A 16,849-nucleotide genomic window follows, 5' to 3' on the forward strand; every position below is an offset into this window, starting at 1 on the left:
TACACTTCGAATAAGATCCTTCTTAGGCCGAGTGATCATCTACCGGTGATCACATCTTGCGATATCCCCGTGCTGACGCGAGAATCGTAACTCACGATATCGAAACCTTTCTACATTTCTATCAGCATTCGCAAAACACTTTCGTAAAAGGACAAAAGATCGGTTAACTCCGAATTTGTCGACCACGTCGCCGAGAAACGCTTGTCGAAATTATTGACTATCGTAAACGTTAAATCGCGTCCACCAAGCGTTTATGTAGTTGACATCTAGTTTATATCGCCAAACAGCATGTCGTATCGACTTTATTATTGATGAAAACGTCACGCACCCGTGTTTCTCAGCTGTACGTTAGAGTTTCGCAGGAAAATCGCAAACTATCGATAGCACGTTAGTACACCCGACGGAATAGAGCGAAAAAGCCGAAAGAGTAGGCAGAGAAAGAGGGAGAGAGAGAGAGGGACGAGGTGTACCTCCTACTTGTTATTCGTGGCGGCCAGTCTCGGAAACGGTTTTACTATACTGTACGGCGAACATGAAATTTTCTCGCGACCGATGCTCACGCGCGATATCACCGACGTTTCCCACGATTCTCGTAAAAGGTGCTTGCCGAATGTAAAAGGGAGCCGAAATACACCGACACTTGCCCACCGTTCTCCCTCTTTCGCTGCCACGCCTCGACTGCTGCTGCTTCTTTATGCAAGCTTTATGCAAGCGATGATGATTTAGAACGCATCCAGCTGTACTCTGCGCGAGAAGCCGCTTTTAGCGAATTTAATTGTCAATCAACGTTTTTATCAACGTTCGCGTCCTGATCGAGCAGTGTTGGATGATGAGAGACGTTATCGATGTTCCTGATGAAGCTATCCTGACGCCAGCAACGAGTAATCAGGAAAAATTTTTAACGCGATACCTGTACCTCGATATGAATTTTGTTTTTATATTTATACTTTAACTTCTACCGCAAAAGAGAAAGGATCACGTCCGATTTCTCGCTTTTGACGTCACAATTTAGTACAATAGCGATGTGATCGGGAGTCTTAATTTTTATTCCCTTCTATTTCTTTCCCCCTTTTTCCCCTTCATCAATATATCTTGCGGAATTTCCCTTCCCATGTAACTGTGCGGAATTCTTGATGATTCGTGAAATGCGACTGGAATGCTACGAAGAAATGTAGAACGAAGAGGAATCATGATAAATGGCTGGGTTATTATTAGGTGCCGGCAATGCTGCGAGAGCGAGCTTTCGTTAAGTACAAGCCGACTGAATTATTCTCAAGAGAGGCACAACGGAAAAGTAGATCTTGCCAGACAAGGGACAGACTGAAAATTGTTTCTCAAGGCTCGTCAAATTAGTTTAGACGAAAATAAAACTTGTACTTTTTTTTCGACACTTCTAGATCAGTAAAACTGCGCCTTCATCTAATTTTGTTCTTTCTTCTCTAACTTATCACGTTTGTAAAATATATTTTGTTTTAAATAAAAATTGAGCTCTAAATAAAAAGCACGCTCCTCAAGTTTTATGTAAAACGTACGCAAATTTATCGAATGCGATTCGAGGGGATAAAATATCGCGAAATATAGTACACGAATATATTTCGTATATATAATGCGATGAAATAATGTCGTATACTTTTACTCTGCTATGCTGCAATAGTGCGATAATTAAAGCACCGTTTTCGCATTTAATTCGATAAGATCGAGAAGTCCTTACATGCTTACACTAATGACTTGTTCGGAGAAACGGCGTCCGTACGCTTCTTTTCGTATACACTGATGACACAAAATTTAGCGGGACGGCGAAGTTCGGATCATTTTTAGATCCATCAAAACTCTGAGTACTCGTGTCTACGATCGAGTATCTGTTCTCGGTCGGCGCGAACGGCTTGCTTATCAAGCCAACATGCAGAGTAAGTTAAGAGGACGGATGGTAGCATTAACGCGTGGACCGAGCAGCTCACTTTGAAAGTGGCATAAACCAAATGTCATAGACCTCGTTAAAGCGAACACGTGGTGTATCGCGGTCTCTTTGCCCGCGAATTAATTAATTCATTAACGTGATTTCACCAAATCTGGTTTAAACTCTTTGCAGAGTAAGCGGCTCCGCGGTATACACGGCATTGAACATACAGGGATGATCTCGGAAAGATATATTTTAGCAGCAAATTTTTTGACGAATCGGAATTTCTTTCTCAGCCAATAATTTCAGGCAATTTAATTAGAGAATACGTCGAAAATATGCCTTCAAAAATTCGTCAAAGAATCCGTCTTCTAAAATAATTTTAGGCAGTAAACCGGACATATACAGCTTCATTCTGATATCGCCGATCGGCGTAATTTTCACTTCGTGTGGCCAACTCTTTGACAAGTTTTGATACCCTGGAAGACGTCCCTTCCACGTTCTTGTAGTCGCCAACATTAGACATCGAATCGCTCGACGAATCTATTCCACGCCTGTAAACGCTGTGAAAAATACGATCGCAAGCTATACACTGAAAAAATACTAAATTTAATAAATATTCGTTAGAATAGTTCTACGTAAATATTTACTAAATGTAAACATATATTTATTTGATACAAACCGCATCGATTTAATTTAGCTATACCATTTTGTTTATTGAGTAAATATTTATTTACTCATTAAGTAAATGTTTTCCTTAGTACTATTCAAATAAATATGTAATAAAATTTAGCAAATTTTTTCCAGTGTAGGGAACTTGTATCCGGTTTTCGGCTTTCGTTCTCGAGCGAAGTCGGGCGCGAAGGAACACCGTCGGCGTTGAAGACTTTTCAACGCCGAGGTGCGTATTCTTTCAAGAACACACGCGTGTGTGATTCGATCGGTAATGTATTTCCCGATGTCGAGAGGAAAAATGCGCGACCTCGGCGTTCCGTCATACCGAAGTGGATCGAGTCTCCGCAATTCCGAAGAAGGCTGACGTTGAACTTCGCGTTAAGACACCTCGAACGTAGAGTCTGTAGTCGCAGCGACCTCGCTGGTAAACGAGACCGACCGACGGCGCTCGAGATCCATCTCGACGGAATCCAGTCGACTTGGAGAGTCCTAAACGCCTCGCGATTGCAATTCTATCGATCTATAACGCGTTAACGGCAGTCGTCGTCGTCGTCGGTAGAAAGCGACTGTCTTCGCGCGCGCAAAGTATTTACCAGGCGTCCGCTCGCCTCCTCTCGAATCGCCACTCTCGACGTGACGACAGTCGCGCTTCGTCGACGCTCCCTCTCACCCTAAGCCCCTTTGTATGTATCGTATGTACACGCAGAAGTAAAGCGTACTCGAGAGGCGATCGAGAGGCACGCTTTTCGCCAGGCTGCGTCGCGCGATAATGTGAGCGCACTTATCGGCTTATCAGCGAATTCCGCGGCGGCGACGCCAAGTTACGATGACGTTAGGAGCGGGAGGTCCGCGTTCTTACCATGGCGCCAGGTTTCCCGGAATCCCCGGGCTTTCCGGACTCTCCCCTCAGTCCCATGGGGCCCTGAAAGTAGATAGACAGAATGCCCATCAGCATGTCTCGCCGCCGCATTCGACGCGGTTTGGCGACCCCGCGCACGGCGGCCGGCGCGGGTCTCGCAGGTGGTGATCAAGCGCGCGACTTTTCCGTCGCTCGGAGGAGGATATATGCAGGATCTAACTTGTATTCGGTCTTTTTGTCATGCAGAGAGATTGCGTATACCTTCGTAACATTGTGCGCACGCCTCCTCCCGTCTTTCTTTCTCGTGTACCTACTTCGTTCTGGCGATAAAGTCCAATTCGTTAATTACCACGTGCCACAATACCCTACGACTCTTTCAGTCCCAAAATTTTCACTGATAAAGAGCGAAGGAAGAAATATTGTGTATCATATATTTTAGTGTGTTGATAAAAAAAAATAAACAACGTTGTTTTTCTGTTTTTAGACGAAAAAATGTATCGAAAAATTGCAGTAAACTCACAAAATGGACTGAAAGAGATACTAACGCTAACAACGCAACGTTCGGAATTTTTTCGGAGCGCGATTTTTTTTGCAGAAAAAGCAAAGGACACAGGACAGTTTTTTTTTCCGAGAACGTTCGGGGGGTCCCGTCTGCGTTCTATCTGCCTTTGTGCGTCCTGTATCCGCATTTCTTTTTAGAGCGCGCTTAAGGCTACACATGTGTGCGTGTGTTTGAGTGCATGCTGTGTGTAATCTGGAGAGAAAATACGTACGGGCAGTCCCATCGGACCAGGATCCCCTTTGGCACCCTTTTCTCCCTGCAACGTGAAAAAAGAAAGAGCGACGCGTGAGAACGGGCTTGTCCGCATCGCGATGGTGTCGCGCACGCAAAAAGGTGATCTCAAAGATCACCGGCGTGAATAGCTTCACGCCTCGGGAGTCACATCGCAAACGCGATCTTTCTCGCGTACGAAGGGTTCTCAACTACGTCTGCGGCCCTTTTTGTCTCCTATTATTTTGCGATCAGAACGAACATCTTTCTCGACTGTAATTTACTTTTCATATCGTCACTATATAGTGTAAAAAAGAGAAAGTTAAAATGTTCACAAAAGAGAATGATTTTTTTTTTAATCCTGTTAGTTAGCGCGTTGTAAACTTTTGTTCGCTGCAGCACGGACTAAACTAATAAACGTGAAAAAATAACGCTATTTATTATTGCGATCATAACCGGACTCGTTGTAGTTGTTACGTTCCCTAAATTCAGCGATAGTATGACGGAGATAAATAAAAATATAAAGCTTGATGTATAAAAGGTTTTTCGCGATGGTTTTGCGAACAAAACTAAACGATGCAAACAGATCGATTTTGTTATTCGATGTCTGCAATCTCAAAGAGAGAAATCAACATTCGTTTCCCATCGCGCGAACGCGAACGCGCATAACTGCTTTCATATTCTATACACGCGGACAATAGATAGGTAATGGTTACTGACAGAATCGCCTTTGGCGCCATCGTGTCCTCTGTCACCCTTGATTCCGGGTGGGCCCTGCAGTCCGGGAATACCAGCAGGTCCTGGGGGTCCGGGCGGGCCCATTATCTGTATACATCAATAATATCACGAATTAAATATTATCGATACTTAAATCAGAGGCACACAATGTGATTTTTCGTCCTATATCACATACGATTCAATAGGCGCGTTCAGGAGAACAAGCAGCTTTCTTCCTCTCTTTGCAACTGTTGTAAAATCCTTTAATGTGATTGGTCTTGTTTTTTATTTCTCACTGGATTTATATCAATCACATTAAAGAATCTACCAACTGCAGTTACAGAGCTGCTTTTTCTGTTCAACGCAGCTATTATTAATAACCACTAAAATTGCACCGTACAAGACTATGTTTAGATTCCTACCCGAGTGTTATCTAAAATCTAAAGATTATTTTATTTTTGTTCACCGAATATTAAACAAGAATAAAATGATGTCTGAGAACCACTTGGGTGGGAATCTGAACGCGCGTCCTATATATAATAGAATACAGAATTTCTCATAATTCACTAGATTATTTAGCACGAAAAATCGCATCATGCCTTTTTACTATCGATGAAAAAAAGATTGTTCCTCCGTAACGAATTAATTTTTGAGATCTAAAACTGTTATAGAGGTATTTTGATTGACTATAATTATAAAAAAGAACAATTAAAAAAAAACAATTCGGCGCGCAATTAAAAATCTACAAACGTAGTATATAAATTCACATCACGCATTATATAGAAGCACCCGAGATCTAGCTTGATCGTTACGGCATGTTCTCATCGGTATTTATTTGGTTTAAATTTTCACGGTCCAATAAAATTTGATATAAAAAAGAAATGATTTTAACTTTAATTGAAAATTATAATAAAAAAATAATTAGAAAAAAGTAAATTATTGTTGCATTTTATTTTCCTAAAAATTCCGACATGACTGAATGTATCATAAAATCGAGGAGAAAAAACGGATTTTGTTCGACAATTTTTACGGCTTTGAGCGAATTGCTTTATAATCCCCATAAATCGTGCCGCAAAGGGTTACATAACTACATAAAACGCGGCCATAACGGAGCACAAAGTCGATGTCGCAATGGCGCGACCGAAAATTTAAAACCCGCTCGAACAGACAACACGGAAGCGAAGTAATATTGTCCGCCGTATTTTTATTTTTTTTTTTACAAACCGGACGTTATCGTATATTACAGTAACTAGCATTCGTGAGAGAAACGGATGCTTTTTCGTGAGTTAACTTACCACTTCTCCGGCATTCATCTCGAACGTGCCGTCTCCCTGCGAACAAACGCGCATTCGTGTTCATACATACTGTATTACTATCACGTTACACTATTCATTGTAACATTAACGATTTTCCTTCGTGCATCCTTCTCCGATCAAGGGCGAGTCTTTTGTCGCGCGATCGAGGATGAAGGCACGAAGATATCAGATACAAACTGTCACATACCTGTCTTCGCCTGAGCTTTTTGTACTTCTATGGGTGGAAGGTCGATGTCCCGCCATGAAAAGAAATTTATTTTATCGTGAGATACTGCCTAACGCACGCCTGCGTCGAAATCGCAGTTCTGGTGTTATCGCAATCGCACCGAAACTGCGATCGATCGTGAAACTATTGTGACGAAAATATGATGGCATTTATGGAAGATGCGGCAACTTCGCAATCGAAATCATGGCAGCTACATTTATCGGACGATCGTCCGTAAAAGATATAGGTATTATTCTTCGATAATAGAATCTTGTTTAAATTGATTGGATCCTGAATAAAACTAATTTCTGCAAAATCATTCCGGTGAGATCATATTTCATACGATTATTGTAGCCATGATTCGAATTAGGTCAAGATATTAAAAAGATAAAATAATAAAAATGTAATTAAAAATATACAAGTTAAAGAGATATTAAATAAAAATGTTTATATCAATTTGTGATATACAATATAATTACTTATCCACTTCTCTTATTGTATAATTCACATTGTCTATATTTATATAATTTATTTCTAAATCATTTTTATTATAGTTTTATCATATATTATATAAATTAAGTTTTTATTATTTCTTTATCGAAAGATGAATTATTGGCATCACATTAATTTTCGCAGCAACAATCCACGCTAGTAATAGAATTTGATAAACTCACCGATTCACCTTTCTCTCCCTTTTCGCCTTTCAGCCCAGGATAGCCCTGTCGACAAGTAGAATCACATAAGATGAAATATTTATGATAAGAAGGGTCATTGAGGCTATGACGTTTAAGATCATTTACGTACCGGTGGGCCGGGTAGACCCGGAGGTCCCATAAGGCCGGGGGGACCAATGTCGCCGTAGTCGCCCTTTTCACCTTTAGGTCCAGATATTCCCTGAAATAAGGGACAAACATACATAAAACAACATATTACAACTTTATTCTTTAAATGTATTAGTAGCGTCAATTCGACGATCAAAAGTTAATTTCTGGACATTATTACTTCAATTAAATGATTGTGTTGTAAAACTGAAATATGTAGTCTGATTGAATAAATGTATTTAGGAATTTTTATGTAATTATTACTATCCCAAACAGAAACTCTTTAACCGTATTCTTTATATGCTTATATGTAATGTATTCGTACATATTGTGGTTGTATTTTTATTTTTTATTCTCTTCCTTAATCTTTCTTTTAAAAAACTTCCCCTTGTATTACGTAATATCGAGCTTGTACATTAATTAGATTTAACTCATAACATTCGTAACATTATAGTATAAACGCAACTGAAAATTGCGTCGATATATTATATAATGTTACAGGTATTATTATGTGGGAGTTCAGCGCGCAGTGCGGAAGGGATATTTTGCAAATAGGTATTACAATACTTGTTAGATATATTGCAAATATATCCTTGTTGAAATATAACGCGTTTAATAGTTTTTTAAATGTCTCTTTGGACAACGCAAGTATTCGATTGTGTAGAAATATAACAGATATATTCAGTATAATTCTCAAAATACTCAATTATTTATTATTAACGGAACGGAGAAAATTTATTAAAATTTTATATAATAATGCGCTTTTTGTATCATTGAAGTAAAAAATTAAGTTTTTCAGAAAAGGCAAAGCTTGGTAGAAAATTATTAAATATATCGGGAAAAAGAAATTAATTCTTTCATAAATTGATTTTTTCATTTTTATTTCATAACCTTGAAAAACCGTTTTTTTTTTTAAAGTCGATTTTGATGATTTTTTAAATAAAGATAGTTCACTTTTAATAATTGATAATGTTTACTTAACTCATCTATAATAATAACTCGAAAATCACATTTTTTGTAACATTTTTGAGGTAAGGAGGCGATATATTGATGATCGAAAGAAAAATGAATCTTAAAAATACAGCAGAAAATATATAGCGCACAATAAGTACATAATACTATATAAATTTGTTTTCCTACAATTCTCGAGAGGTTTTCTCTCGCATTTGCTCAACTTGATTCAACAATCATTGCAACGTAAAATACGCTGGCATTATGCAAAAGTCCAACGACGCGAGGGATATTAAATTTTCGTCACCTTTGTAAAACACGGTGGCCATAACGTTTCTCGAATATTACACCCTGAAGGGTGTAGAAGACGAGGAGATTTGGGGGAACCATTTCTCATTTGCGTCCCACTTACCGGTAATCCGGGGGGTCCTTGGATACCAGGATCGCCGTCGGTTCCATTGAGCCCCTGCAAGCCCTGCAGTCCCATCTCTCCCTTGGGCCCTGAAAGCGAATTTGCCGACCGTGAGCTGCTCGGTTGCTCGAGCTCGCCGAAGTTAGATTAATTCGCGCGCGTGAGCGCGATCAATGACGCTCCGCAATTCCGTAAACGCGCACGTGGCAAGAAAACCCCCGCGCATTGCCCACTTCGCCTTCCGTTTTTCCGCTCCCGACTTCATTTTGCTCCGAGCGATTTCCCCGTGCCGGGAATACTTCCGGCGTGTTTATCGCGTTTCGGTGAAACGGCTCACTCGAGAGATATCCACAGACACTCGACGTTTATTGTTGCTCTAAATATCGGAGATTGTTGAACATGCATACGGATCGCGTGTTCTTTTTAACCCGTAACTGGGACATGTGGATTTTATATACCATAGCGAATGTAATGATTTGGAATAATTTTATGTTTCACGACCATGTTTTCATCATTTTGTTCTGTTCATGTAGACTAATTTTGGTACTATACTTATGCTAAATTCCAATGTATTATATATTTAAAAAATGATATAAAATTAATAAAGAAAATAAAACAAGCTAATTATTTATCGTACTATCATATTTGTGCTAAGTTTCAATTGTTTCAATTCTTAAAGAAAATAAAACTAATAACAAAACTAAATAAAATTAATAACAAAAATTGCAAAAACTAATAATATAATAAAAATAGTGGGTTCCAAGGAACACATGTTCGTTTTATGTCATAAAAAATATGTTCCTATTACGGGTTAATGATGAAAAAATAAAGAGTAATTTTGCAAATCATAACAAAACATATGTTTAATTTGTAATAACTGGTTTTAAAGTGGCAGTGAATGAAATATTATTACCACATTAATATCTTTTGCATTGTCTGCCGATACCCATGATTGACATCACGAAAAGCATTTATCAAAAGACTGTCACGTTAACAATCCCTCAACGTTTGCTGCTAAATGCGCAATAATATTCGCAACGTCACACATAGCAGTGATAAATATCGATCGCCCGATGATCCTTTTAGAAAACACGTTTAATTAAATATCCAATTCGATACGAAGCGGATTAATATTTAATTTCCTATATCGAACGATCGACGTTATTAACTTTTGATTAAAATTTTTCACGGAAGGCGAAGTTGACGCGCATTACCGGAAGAAAATCGAGGGCACAGCCTTCGAATTCTTTTTCCTCAGGGGCTAACGCAGGGTCGTTTTCAAGTTTTGCAAGGGAACTTTTCGAATCGTTTTGCTATTACATATCTTCGAAAAGTTAAACAAGAAACCTGAACTGATCTCACGCCCGTGTTCAGTGGACCCGCATTATTCTCTGTTTGCATAATCAAATAGAAAAATAAGATTCTTTAATATTACGATCGAATTCATTTGGTATACATTTTGAAACTATGAGACATTATTCTTTCATACGATTATATGCAAAAATATTCGGAAAAAGGTGCGGTGCCATTGATGGCTCAATAAACGAACCGTATAACGAATATTTGCCTGTTTATTTTCCTAGAAGAAACTCGATATACCATGAATTTTAAAGCTTCTCGTATCGAATGTTAACTAATAAAAAAATCAACTAAAAAAAAAAGAAATAATGGAAAAAAAGAAAATAAAAAATTTAGCGATAAAATCTGATTGGTGACATTAATCGTCGTCGAGCGCGGATTATCTTCTGAAAGAAGACGTGGCAATTTATCCTGCTAATCATCGTCTTAGGAAAGATTATACGAGTTCTGTAATTCTCGGATTTTTTGTCCGAGTACATGGGGACGGAAAGGCGCGACCAAAGGTATGTATGAAGAAAACGCGTATTTTTATGGGAGAATAACTCCACAAGGAATAAGAGAACTCGATCGCTTTTTTCGGTGCTTATCTTTCGTCCTTTACCGTCAACTTTTCCCGCCGCGATAGAATGATAATCTACCTGGTAAACCCGCATCTCCCATGGCGCCCTTTTCGCCCCGGTAACCCCGTTCGCCGGACTCACCCTTCGGACCCGGCAGGCCGGGGGCACCCCTCGCCAATGCCAAACCGCTCTCACCCTTGAAACCCTACAATGACACTGCAAGGTCAGATCCAACCAGGTCCTCCATGTGCGCTGTCAATTTCTTTTTCATTTTTGCTTCTAACGAAGCGTTAATTTGTCTTGTTTCAGAGAGGAGGGAGAGGAGGAGAGGATGGACTTTCGAGATCTACGTCAATTAATTTGATCGATCTTGATACTTCATGCCTGGTCAATTTCCACAATTTAATTTTAAATGATAACCTCATAATTGAATATCTTTTTTACCTTAAGATCATCAGTGTCAAGATCGTCAGTGCACATCTACTTTTGTACTACACAATTAAACACACTCTAAATAAATTTACTTCATGACGTAGACAACGACTACTAATACTCATGCGACTACGAAGGATTCGTTAGTTAGGGTTCAAATTTAATAGAAAATTAAGGACTACTAATGTATCTCTTTCTCTCTCGTGATACGATAACATCTATATGATTTATAGTCTATTCTCATAATTACAACCTGTAGAGCCAGTCCTACTGCTTAATAGGATCCTTTCTTGTTCGCAAAACGCAGAAAGGTATCCCATAAATTTTAACTTATTACATATCGGCAGTTCCACGTACATTTACGCAGCAATAAAACCTTTCAATTTACATGGATCGTTAAAATGTAACGTGATATGATTTATACCGTGTTAATTAACAAGTTGTAACAAAAACACATAAAGGAGTCCTTTAAATTCAGAAAATTAAAATTTTAATTATACATATAATTTACGAAATGTGGTTCATTGAAAATATACGAAATGTTATGCGAGAGAGAAAGAGAGAGGAAGTGAACGAGGGATAGGAACCGACAGAAAAAATATTAAATAAAAATAGATAAAAATATTAATATCGCGCGAAAATTAGCATAGAAAGAGAGAGAAAGAGATACCACAGTCGCGGCAATATAAGCTACAAACTTTGACAGGATCTTAAATACTTACGCGACAGCCTGCAGGCGCTTGCGATCGCCAGTCGATAGAGTTGCGAGAGCCTCAACACAACAACAAGCCAGGGGTAGTAGTGGTTATTAGTGATTAGTGAATCGAACCGATACACGGGGGAGAGTAGTGGGGTGGTGTTACTCACTACATAAACACAAATTAGTTACACAAGCTACGTACACTACACGCCGAGGATCACTACTCGCTAACTGTACACACGCACGCACACGCGCGCGCACACACAGACACACACACGCACGCACACACACACGCACACACACAGACACACGCACGCACGCACGCACATCAAGAGCGCTCAATATATAGTATCGCCTCTGTCATCCTAAAAACAACAATGGCGAATGCCGTGGACATCTATTGTATATATTATACATAGTCCACCCAAAAATATCTTAGAGATCTTCCGACGAATTTGGAAGTCTATTTCTCCTTAGCCAGAATATTGAAGACGATTATATATTAGCTCCTTCATGCTGAAAAAATTTACTAAATCTTAATATAGGTATATCTCTTGGAATAGTACTATATGTAAATCTTTACAGTAAATATTTACTTGAAACTCTCTATTCTCAAACAAATTATTGATTAAAATTTAGTTTTTTTTCAATGCATGTATGTCCAAAAATTTTAAACTAAAATTATTAACTGTAGTAATATAATTAATACATAGTAATTGTAATTGTCGAACGTTATTTAATTAAATTAAATTTTGCACGTAAATTCAAATCTGATGAAGAACAAGCTAAGGGACCATCCGTAAAAATCCGTAAAAGGTACTTTCATGATAGATCAACTCCGAGGATCTTTCTCTAAGACATTTTTGAACAAATTGGCGTACTCCGTATACGTTAGCTGTAGTTAAACGTATACTTGGCCGCGGCTTTGCAATCGGGACGCACGCAGCGCATCCGGAACAAGCATCCCGGTTTCGCGTCTCGTTAGAGAGGCAAATCGAGCGGACGGGCGAAGTTGCGAGCGAGCTTGCTTTGTGGTTGAATGGCGAATTTTACGGTTCGGTGAGCTGGAGGTAAGTATCGCGGGCGGACACGTGTATCTGCGAGTTTACCGTCGTGGTTCGACCGCGAAACTGCAGCGGAACTGCCGAAGTTGTTCCGAAGGGTAACTCTCAGTGTCTGAAACCGTGTCTATAAAAGCCGGATTACAAGATTTGCGTATATTTTGCATTTAATCGCATTTTCTTGCGAGTGCATTATATTTCCATTTACTTGCAAAATTATTCCGCATAGTCGCGAAAAAGAAATCGCGAAATGCAGTGGCAATTATGCTAAGAAAACGATTCTTTATACGACAGAAAGAAAGAGTTAATTAAAAAAGTATAATTTCTGTCTAAAAAGGTATGCATAGGTAAAAAGAATAGTTTTTTTTTATAGATTTTAACTTTTTTTACTGAATATACCTAATAATACTAATAAAAAATTCGGGGTGAATAGAAAATATATCAAAAAATTGAACAGGAACATGGTGTATTTATTGAAATTACAATATTCTTGTTTAATTTGTATTCAAAACAGCCATAAATTTTTTAATTATTATTTAATATTTTAATTACTATTTATCATAGAAACTAAAAAAATGTTATTCCTTTTACTCACACTTTTTTTTAGCAGAAATCGGACTCTTTTTAACATTCACCTTTAATTTCGTATAAAGGAAATAAGATACTTGATTGTCTTCTGTGTGATAAAACATAATAAGTAACATTCAATAAAAAATCTCTCATTGCATCTTAATTCAATGTAATCCTTCTATCTGAATATATGTGTTTTTCCATTAGAAGATGTAAAACTTGTGTATTTCTTTTACTCATATTACCTTAAAATTTGTCATGCTTTTAGTATTAAATTGTGATAAAATTCGCTGTCAAAAATATACTCGTTCACTAGCCATTTCACTGCAAAAAATGGCTTGTTATAATTCCATAAAAGTAAAATACATAGAATTATGGAGAATTTAATAACTTCTGAATACGGACAGAGTGCAGTTTTCTGTCATAAACACATAAAACAAACAGACCAACTTTCATAGATTATAAAAGAAACACATATTTGCACATTAAATGTACATAAAATGATGAATGTGTTTAAAAATTAATATCGTTAATTTATATGAAATTTGTTTTCATAGCACAATAGCTTATCGTACAAGTATAATTATTTCGTAGAAAATGTTTATCACATCTACATATATAATACTCACTCAAGTGTAATTTTCAATTATTACGTTTAAATTAGTAAAAAAATTCATTATCCTATATTTTAAAATATTATAGTGCGGAAAATGTAGACGTAACGTAATAAAAGTTAAGAATAAAAGAAATGAATAGTATTACATTCTTTGATAAATTATAACCACAAAAAAATCCCATTTTTCATTATTATTAATTTAATTTAATTTAATTTTAATTGAATTTTCATTAATATACTATATTTTTTAATTAATACATTTATTCGAGAAAATATGAAGTTTTTATCTTTATGCGATGCCACGCGAGATTGCCTAAAAATTATGTTAAAATACAATCACATTTCGACTTGGCACGGAAAAGGAAATCTTAAGAAACTAATATTTCTTGTCTCAAACCAGAACAAATTTCATCAATAAAATTATATTTCGAATATCACGTTTCGGTTGACAATTTCAAACACGTTAAATGCCACGGTGGTCACCTACGGTCAGAACGAACCATGTCGAAGCGTTTCATTAATTTTTGACACAACCACGAGTGTTCAGGAAGTGAATACACGCTGTGACAATGGAAATCAATTAACGAGTATACGCGTGTCAAGAAACTTCCACTTTATTTTCGTACAATTAAAAAATGCGTCGCGCGTTCTTAATTCTAGAGGTATTGACATTCGCGGAAAAAAATACAAGCGTCTGGCAGAGGATGCGCCGCATGTGGTCGCCGTTTGCAATAGCCATCGAAAGAGTTACGATCGCTCGGCAGATCTACGAGTATACTTACTATGGACCCGAAAGAGTGGTACGGTCGCACGCCAAGCTCTTAGGCGCACTAGTTTACAGGTGTTAGGCGCGTAGGCGTGTAATTCGGCCGGAAGGAGAGCGCTTTAAGCCCGCCACCCTTGTTCGCTCGCTTGCTTGCTTGCTTGCTTGTTTGTTTGCCAGCTCACAGTCTGCGGTTCGCGAATGGCGCCGGTGGTGATGAGCGCGAATACGTGGAGACGATCGATGTCTCAACGTTCGCGCGAGAGGTAAAACACGAGAAAAAGAAATAAGGAGAGAAAGAGAGAAAAAGAAAGAATTAGGGGGTTGAGAAGAGGGAGAATCCGAGGAGAAGCCTCGGATATCGCAATATAGGTACGTGTTATTTGCTGCTACCAACGTTTGTTTCTTTTCTTTTCCTATCTACTTTCTTTTCCCGTTCCTGCTTATTATTCTACTTTTTCTTCTTTTCACTTTCAATATCGTTATTTTTTCGCATTTTTTTTTTTATAGGACAGACGAGTCCCAACAGTTGCTCGAGCTACGTATGCAATTCCGAAGGTGGACACGGACGGGCGAGGAAAGTTCCTGAAAGAGAGGCGCGAAAATATTGCGTGTAAAAAAATATACATATGCGGTTTCGTGAACCAAATAGCGACAAGAGTGACAAAATTGTAACAACGCGTTTCCGAATAACAAATAACACATGAAATATTCTGTGGTTAGTTTATAAATGTATGAATTTCAAATTCAATGTTACTTGATTCTATGCGGAATCGAATACATGTGCGTGCGACCGCATTTAAAAACCATCGCTATTGTTACATTGTAAATACATTACGATCGCATTGTAACATTCAAATAAGAGAAATTAATTGACCAACAGAATGTGAAATCTCGTGGAAAGATTTTCTGAGAATTCCCGGATTTTCCAGATATTTTTATTCAAAATTCCAGATAAGATTAGAGAATTTTTTATGTAACATCAAAATAAAGAGTGTTCAAGTAATGCAAACTAACTATATATTGGAAATTAGTAGAAAATTCCACGAGAGACTATATCTACCATTTCCCATCATTGCTGCAAAATTTATACGACAACAAAGATTCATTACAATATATAATGTCACTCTCTTCTATTGAATATTATCTTCTATTTTTACCTTGATATTTAAAATACTAACTCGCGAGGATGTATATAAATGTACGTAAATGCGTTTGCTGTACTTATCGCTAATCGTCAACATTTTGCATTATTAAGAAAAAAGTGATGAGAAAACGATGTTTTCAGAAAAACACAGAAATTAAATTTAAATGTAAAATTCTACAAATTTCTCCGAGTACCGATAAAATTCCACGAAATTCCCTGAAAATTGCAGGTTTCCCAAGTTTTTCCAGATAGTAAACATCGTGGAGATTAATTATATTTTTTTACACGAAATTAAAATTTTAAACACAGAATCAAATGGAGATTCGTTTTGCATTTCTTTAACGCTGTTTCTTCGTGTCGCGCAACCACGGCTACATAAAAGGTGTAAACATCTTAGCGAAGCGAGATTACAAACTGCCTCACGGCGAGGAACTTCCCTCAACCCGTAACCGTAACCGAGTGACGATGCTGTTCGGCTGCAGTTTATTCGACGATGCAAATGTGACGGAGTGACGTACGTGCTCATGCTCGCGTGACTGCGTGAAGAGTGCCGTGCCGTGCTGTGCTGTGCACGCGCGTCGTGCTTACGGCTCGAAGCATCTCGCGCAGCGCGAGCGGAGTCGCTCGTTTTCAGAACCAGAGAGATCTCGAAGATTACAAAATCTAATATTCCGCGGAAAAAGCTCGAGACGTCGCTGATGCTCGAAAGTAGGGCGAAAGAAACCAAGAAGGTGAAAATGGATAAAAAAAAAAAAAAAGCGCGCGTTTTTCACGCAGAAGGGAGAATTACGGCGTTTGTTCTCTTCGGTACCGCGGAGAATTATTTAATCGGCAAAAAGCAGAAGATCGATAATTGAAATTTACAGATAAATCAAGTGCAATTTCATATTTAGATTTATCTCGATAATTAATGCTGAAATTTATCAAATTGTCAGGCAAAAATCGATTATTGATACTCGTATTTTCCTGATTTCCTAAATTAAATCGATTAAAATCGAGGTACGAGCAAACAAATG

General features: G+C 37.9%; 1 protein-coding gene across 1 annotated transcript in view; it reads right to left on the minus strand.

The window, feature by feature from the left end:
- The window catches only part of LOC108778685 (collagen alpha chain CG42342), a 164,347-nt gene that overhangs the window by 10,146 nt on the left and 137,352 nt on the right, over window positions 1–16,849 (minus strand). Inside the window, exons 11-19 of the mRNA XM_018545924.1 lie at window positions 10,623–10,749; window positions 8,626–8,714; window positions 7,246–7,335; window positions 7,116–7,160; window positions 6,424–6,450; window positions 6,216–6,251; window positions 4,924–5,028; window positions 4,205–4,249; window positions 3,432–3,494 (exon numbers count right to left, since the gene is read on the minus strand). Coding sequence (XP_018401426.1) covers window positions 3,432–3,494; window positions 4,205–4,249; window positions 4,924–5,028; window positions 6,216–6,251; window positions 6,424–6,450; window positions 7,116–7,160; window positions 7,246–7,335; window positions 8,626–8,714; window positions 10,623–10,749 — 627 coding nt within the window. The remainder of the gene's footprint in view (window positions 1–3,431; window positions 3,495–4,204; window positions 4,250–4,923; window positions 5,029–6,215; window positions 6,252–6,423; window positions 6,451–7,115; window positions 7,161–7,245; window positions 7,336–8,625; window positions 8,715–10,622; window positions 10,750–16,849) is intronic.

This window comes from Cyphomyrmex costatus, unplaced genomic scaffold (genome assembly GCF_001594065.2).
Source record: "Cyphomyrmex costatus isolate MS0001 unplaced genomic scaffold, Ccosl1.0 scaffold506, whole genome shotgun sequence".
NCBI classification, from domain to species: Eukaryota; Metazoa; Arthropoda; class Insecta; order Hymenoptera; family Formicidae; genus Cyphomyrmex; species Cyphomyrmex costatus.